This window comes from Daucus carota, chromosome 6 (assembly GCF_001625215.2).
Source record: "Daucus carota subsp. sativus chromosome 6, DH1 v3.0, whole genome shotgun sequence".
Taxonomy (NCBI): Eukaryota; Viridiplantae; Streptophyta; class Magnoliopsida; order Apiales; family Apiaceae; genus Daucus; species Daucus carota.
This window is the reverse complement of record NC_030386.2, coordinates 14,861,565-14,869,219: the sequence shown is the minus strand read 5'-3', so window position 1 is coordinate 14,869,219 and position 7,655 is coordinate 14,861,565. Positions and strand designations below refer to the sequence as shown.

At 35.6% G+C, this 7,655-nt stretch overlaps 1 protein-coding gene across 1 annotated transcript; it reads left to right on the top strand.

The window, feature by feature from the left end:
• LOC108227581 (protein HOMOLOG OF MAMMALIAN LYST-INTERACTING PROTEIN 5-like) lies at positions 1-6,320 on the top strand. The gene is given in 7 exon segments (XM_017402814.2): positions 1-260; positions 500-558; positions 560-601; positions 717-826; positions 1,518-1,593; positions 1,697-1,828; positions 5,207-6,320. Coding segments are annotated over 7 exon segments (1,302 nt in total). The 5' UTR covers positions 1-160; the 3' UTR covers positions 5,990-6,320.
• The last annotated feature ends 1,335 nt before the right edge of the window (positions 6,321-7,655 follow it).

Below are 7,655 nucleotides of genomic sequence, written 5' to 3'. Positions count from 1 at the left end.
AGTAGTACGAGAAAAACACACACAAACGTATCGATAAAGAAATCGAAGAACAACACGCGTTTTGATCGACATCCGTCGGATTGAAATTGTGAAAAATCCCGTGGCAGGTCAAAATATGCCTAGCTCATAAACTAACAAAGTGCTTAGTTGAAGAAACGCGATGAGTAAAGGCAACGAAAACGAACCGGCAAAGCTACTGCTCCCCTTCTTACAACGAGCTGATGAGTTGCAAACTCACGATCCTCTCGTCGCTTATTACTGTATGTCTGTCCCATCCTCCCATCCTGCTGATTCAAATATAATTATTTGTATATTATTGATTGCTGTTGTCTGATTTTGTGCTTGTGATTTTTGGAGTGTTCGATAATCTCAATCTCAATAAATTAATAACCTGCTACAAATTAATATTTAAAATAATTTTTTCAGGCCTAACATAATATTTATAAGATTTGTCGGAGCCGGGAAAATTAATTTATTGAGGTTTTACTGTGTTGTTCAGGTCGGTTGTATGCCATGGAACGAGGATTAAAGATTCCGCAAACTGAGCGTACTAAGACTTACAAATGCTCTTCTTGTTTCTCTTATGAAACAGCTTGAGAAGGTGCCTGCCGCGTAAATTTCTACTGTTTCTGTTTTGTTTATGACTGATATTATTTTCTCGGCATTTTTTTGATTGATTCCTGGCCTTGTTGTGTATAAATGCTATGCATTAATAGGATAAAAAGTCACTAGAGTTGACACCGGATGATGGTTTACATATAGAAGGATTTGCACTGAATGTCTTTGCCAAGGCGGATAAGCAAGACCGGGCTGGCCGAGCTGATAAGTATGTTACTTGCTTTCTATGTACACGGACTCGATATAAATTAAGTTAGGACATATGTGAATTATTGTTTTTGTTTTAAACGTTTTATCCATATGAATTTTTATATCTATCACTTATGTTTGTGCTTTGAATATGCACTCAACGTGTCTGCAAGTCATTACTCCAAACAGCAATTTGGTCACTTGTGAGGTTATAAGATTAAAGCTTGATAGTTGGTTTGACTCACTTGGTGACCTGGGTGAATAAAGGTCCATCTTTCTGTTATACTGTTATACATGGTGTTGCAAGTGAGATATATATGGAGAGAGGAGGAGAAAAAGGGGGAGGGGGGGGGGGGGGGGGGGGGGGTCATTTACATATATCTTTATTCGAGAGGAAGGTTAAATATACAATTTCATTTCAAGTAGTTTCAACGAGCTCACTGTTTTACAAACATAGATTTTCTTTCTGTTATAACTCTTATCATATTAATTATATAAGGCTATCTCTCCTTTATTGGTTTCCACTTTCCTTAGATAGAGTAAAGAAAAAGGAATCCATGTGATTTCGTAATATTTAATTCAATTTCCATATGTGGCATACCATGGTTAGAAGAAGGTAGCAAAATGTCCCTAATTTGGGATTATCAGTCCTTTCCCTTGTTCAAATGTATATCATCTGATTCTTTTGTTAACTCTAAACCTTGTTGCAGGGGTACTGCAAAGACCTTCTATGCCGCTAGTATTTTCTTTGAAATTCTTAATCAATTTGGCCAACTTCAACCTGATGTAAGTCACTTCCGGCTATGTTGAATTTTTTATTTCTATGGTTGTGAATCATCATTATACATATTCAGTTGATAAATACTAATGTTGCAGTTCTCTTTGTCAGCTTGAGCAGAAACAGAAATATGCAGCATGGAAAGCTGCAGATATAAGCAAAGCTCTCAAAGAAGGAAGGAAACCTGTTCCAGGCCCTCCTGGGGTTGATAATGATCTATCCAGTCCGTCTAGTATTGGTTTTGTATGTTCTCTATCTATTTCTATATTATAAATAGTCGTAATTTATGTTTTGGTATTGATTAGGTCAGTTATTTTATGAAACAAAAGTTTTTTTTATAAATTAAACTGAATGGTTGGATACTAATATAAAATTTCAGTTTTCCCTTACCTCATTACATTTTTGGTATCAGTATATTAGATAGTGTTGTATGTGGGCTTTAAGATCCAGTCTTTTCTTTTGAACCTTTGGTAATGAAGATTCTAGTTACCAGCCCGCAAGGGTTGGTTCAGCTGGTTTAAAGAGAGAACTTGTATCCTCTTGGTCATGGGTTCGACTCTCGAAGGGAGAAGAATTTGTGATTACGCCTCTTGGACCAGAGCCTGTCGCTTACGTGCGGTTTACCTGGTTCACGTAGTCTGCAGGCTATTGCGTGAGCCCGTACCCAGTGCGCACCCAAAGGGTAGCGGCTGCGGGTTCCTACGTTACAGAAAAAAAAGATTCTAGTTACCATATTTTAAGAATGGGTTATGTATAAAAGGGGCCACTTGCTGGAACCAAAAAACTCATTGAGACCACCCACCTCATCATGGTCTCATTTCAACTTCTATAAACAACATATATATCACATCTATGGATATTGATTGGGTTAATTATCAATTGTCTCTTGATTCGTTCGAATATTTCAAGTGGGTCTCACTGACAAATTTGGTCTCGTTTGCATCATTAATTTAAAAATAAAGTTACATTCTATTAATTTTAAATTTTTATGTAAAAAGTTGACTATTGAAGTTTTTCTGATAAGCATATCTCATCATTATTACTATTTCGCTTTTTCTAACCAAACATGTATTCGTCTTCCCTTTTCCATTGAATTCAACCTCTATTTGTGTAAATTTCTCTGATCTATTTATTGATTTTTTTATTATTTACCATCACATTGTCTTGTGTTTCACGTCAAACCCTAATCAAATTAATGTCATATAATTTTCCAAAAAACGTTTATTTTGACCGAACTTCGCAAAAATTTGTCAAGACGTAATTTAATTTGAAATGAGACCAAAATTTTTTCGGTTATCCACTTGATACATTGAAACGTGGCGATTTCTAAGTCTCTATTCCAACTACTTTGATTGCAACGGCTAATTTGCTGACATGTCCAACCTATCAAATATATATATACGAGACATATACAACATATATATTAGGGTTTATGATTCTAATCATCGTAATTATATGTGATTTAGTTATATTGAATTATTTATCTATTATTTAGTTATATTTAGTTTTGTTTGACTGAGCTGCCATGTGGAAACGACGTGGACATACAACTTAGTAAATATAGGCGTTCAAACAACCAAAGGATTTTAATTTTTTTAACATTTTTCATCATTTTCTTAAATTTTGAAATAATGGCATGATATATATGTTGTTTATAGTGGTTTAAATGATACCCTGATAAAATGGGTGGTCCAGGTGAGTTTTTCGGTTCCAATGGATGACTACTTTGATATAAAACCCTTTCAAGAATTACTTCTTTGGAAAACTAGGAGTTTGGTAATAAAATACATGTCTGTATAAATTTTTGGGCTTTTTTCATAAATACCCAAGTCTAAATGATTTTTTGCAAAATTACTGTCATTTTTTAAAACAAATTGCAAAAATACTATACTTCAAAATATATTTGCAAAAATACGGAGGTGGCATATGCAACCATATCTGCAACTGCTAGCAAACATGTATGCAACCACAAATGCAACTTCAAAAAAAATCTTTTGAAAATTAGGTTTAGTTGCATAGTAAGTTGCAACTAGTTGCAAATGACTAAAAAAAATGCCCCTGCGAGGCCGATAACAATAACACAAAAACAACCACAAAAACAATCACAAAAGCAAAATCAACAAACGTTGCAACCAAAAAATCAACTAAAGCAACAAACTAGAAATCAACTCAAAAACAACCAACTAGCACACTTTCTCTGCTCCGCACTTACCTCCCTCATATACCCGTTCTTTCCGCCACCGCCGAGTGTCGGCCTCATCCTCCTTCACTACCCCCAGCACCATTGGAATCCATTTTCATTTCTCTCTATCCAGCCCCGACTCTTCCCCCAAGATGTGTAAAGAGACATCGAGATAGAGGGAGAAGGAGAAGAGAGCGAGGATAGAGAGAAAGAGAGAGATAAAAAGAGAGAGAGAAAAGAAAGCGAGGAGATGGAGATGGAGGAGAGAGAGAAAGAGAGGGATACGGGGAGAGGGTGGGAGAAGAGAGAGAGAGAGAGAGTAAATGGGGGAGAGGGACGATTGTACCGTATTAATGCAATTTTCATTTCTTTTTTTCTACTAAAAACGTAAATGTGCAATTAGTTGAATGTAGTAGTAAGTTTGCAATAAAAAGTATAAAAAGCGGTATATCCGATAAGGGATTTATATCAAACTGGCAGCTCGTTGCGTCAAAATATCTCACTTGACCCACACATCTCAACGGGGACTCATTTAAGCCACTATAAACCAAATACATATCATTTTACCCACATCACTATTCATACCTCTTTACTTAATCATTTGTCAAAAATTAACCGTTTGGTTTTTTACAACGAAACCACTTCGATTACTTTCATAATTGTCTCTAGTATTTATAAAAATAATTTGAGAATTTTTAAAGCAACATAACTATGTAATTAAAAATATATGTAGCTCTAAATATATATTTATTTGATCACCCTTGTTATGTTGCTTTATAATTTCTCAAATTATTTTGATAAATACTAGAGATAATTATGAAAGTACTCGAAGTGGTTTCGTAGTAAAAAATCAAACGGTTAATTTTTTATAAATGATTAAGTAAAAAGGTATGAATAGTATGTGGGTAAAATGATATGTATTTGGTTTATAGTGGCTTAAATGAGCCCCCGTTGAGATGTGTGGGTCAAGTGAGATATTTTAACCTAACGAGTGGCCTGTTTGATATAAACCCCTATCCGATAATATCCCTAAATTTTTACAAAAGGCTTATCATATTTGTTTAAAAACTGCTTTTTATTTGTTTGGAGTATCTAGTGCTTGCTATTGCAAGTAGTACCGAAAAGGAAAAAAATATATGTTCCTACTATATTATCTCTTAATGAATATAAGTTTTTTTCCCCAATTTTCTTTTGCATGCCGCAGATAACTGCATCCTAACTTCTGGGTGCTGTATTTGCACATTCGAGTTTTAAAATAGTTGTAATGAATTTTTGTTTAAGTTTCTTAAGCTCAGTTAAATGGTATTTATGCTGAAATGTTGAAATATCTTTTTCTGCAAGAATGAACTATTTTTTATTTACCTGAAGTGCCTACTAATAGAAAGATAACATGAAAAACTAAATTGAGTTTGTTCTAATTGTGACCTTCTCTTTGATAGAATCCTGAAACAAGCAATATGGATCCGGCTCCAAAATCAGCACCAGAATTTGATCCATCGTCTCACAACTATGATAAAATTGATCGGCAACTGTCCTCAAATACTGCTCCATCACATCCCTCAAGCTTTTTATCATCAACTTCTCCCAACATTGCTCCATCTTCTTATACTAGTACTACCAACAAAATTCAATCCCCTAGTTTCCCTCAGCCCCCCTCGACTGATGATTACCCATCTCATAATTTCCATCAACAACCTCTGAATGATGATTATCCGTCCCTTCAACCACCGAACCTCACTAGCAGATCAGAAAATAATTCAAATGATCATCTATATCAGCAACAGCCATTTCCAGAAGAACCTCAACCTCATTTGCCACAATACCAAACTCAAGACATTCCATCTCATTCATTTCCAAACTTTCAGACTTACCCTAGTTTTACCGAGAGTAGTCTCCCTGCTGCTCCATCACATTACCCTTCTTTCTATCAAGGTCCTGATTCTTCATACAACATCACATCAGCTTCCATTCCATTGAACTTCCCTTCAACAGCACAGCAGAGCTCAAATGGTAGAAATGGAAACATTCCAGACCCTGCACCTATTTCTGTCCAAGAATATCAATACGATAGCAATTATCAGCCTTCGCCTGAAAAGATTGCAGAGGCACACAAGGCGGCAAAGTTTGCAGTGGGTGCACTGGCATTTGATGATGTCTCAATTGCCATTGACTACCTTAAGAAATCACTTGAACTTTTGACGAATCCGTCTGCAGGTCAGTGAGTATTGTTTGAGGAGTCCTATAACAGGAATGCTGGGTATACGTCATTAGATTATGTTATAGTTTTTTTGGCCCAGTCTGTAAAGTTTTTATATATATTTAACAAAGAAGTTTGTCGCCGTTATTTAACAAAGGAGTTTGTTCGTTGTTCCCCAAAGAAGCTGCTTTTTTCAGTCAGGAAAGAGTAGAAAGAGTTAGGAGGGTGATACTTGTTATGATTGGAACAGTTGATGCTCTTTCCTTGGTTTTGCTTCTGAAATGGTTTGCAAAATGTGAAACTCTTGTATACCATTTATATTTTTTTAAAACAAGTGACCCTTGGCTTTTGTTGCACTTTTTCGTTGCATCTTATGTGGTTACTTTATCTTGTGCTGATATTGTACTAGTATGCCATTTTGCCATAAGCCTGATGCAGTTAGGTTTTGTGTACCCTCGGTTATTAAAATTACTTCACTTACTAATTTGCTGGTGTTGCTGGTACGAAGTCAGCTGTCAAGGGGATTCGAGAACAGTAGATGAGCTCTTTATAGTGGGCTGGGTATGTGATTGATCTTGTTGTACTAGTTGATCAGCTCCCTCGAACAAAAGCTACAGATATAATAGCTTTTGATGGCCTATTGACTTTTATTATTAGTTCTGAATTTAGAAAAAAAAACATTTTTTTTACCGCCACAAGGGTATAAGACTAAGTTGTCAACATATGTTTAATTTTTTGATGAAAAATCCTAAAATGATTTCAGGATTGCTGTTTAAGCGATTTTAATTGCAGTGTTGGTATCTGTTTCGATGATGGTATGTCGAGGCTGGCTGTCCTGACATTTAGCAGGGAACCTAACTCGAACTTGGCATTTTAAATGCTTTAAAACAATAAATTTAGCTGTGTGTTCGAAGGCTTTAGAAGTGTGTGATCAAACGGCGTTGTACAAAAGACTGGCAATTAGGTGATCAGTGACATAAAACATATGCAGGGTAGATCCTTTGTGCTCTTCGTTTCCATCTCCCCAAGGTATACCAGGGTGTGTCCCCTTGTCAAATCAAATTAAGATTACAGTCTGCTTCCTGAAAACCATGAAAAATGAACACTAAATTTTGTTGGCTCAAGGAGGTGCCTTCTTAACAGCATCCATATTCTGAGTTTATAATTCAAGATGGTCGTAACCGGAGACAGAGAGGTCGGTGGCAACACTCATCATCGGACACAATCCATTTCTATATCAAAAACATGAACAAATTGACCCTATAGAATTTGAATATTTGATCATGAATTCAAGTAGCTTAAATGTTCAATCTGCAGGAGTGCAGGCTTCTTCTGAGGAAATCATTGACTAAACGAACCAAACTTAATGCCTATAGGCAGCTTGTGGTTAGAAATATCGAAATTGAAAGCTAACAAAAGTAATAATGACAAACAGGAGGATGTTGATTTTTCGATATTCACTTGACAGTTTCCACAAAAGCTGAATAGTTCAACCAGCAAAAGTTGTGGTTTATACTGAAACAGCAATACTACCCTGGTAAGGTCAAGCAGTCTATACTAAAAGTCTAAACCAGCAATACTAAACTACACTTAACCTGGTAGAGTCAAGCAGCACAATATTCTTAATTTATCCATTATAAATAAATGTAATATATATACCAAAAATAGAAACATAATGCAGAACAAAGAAA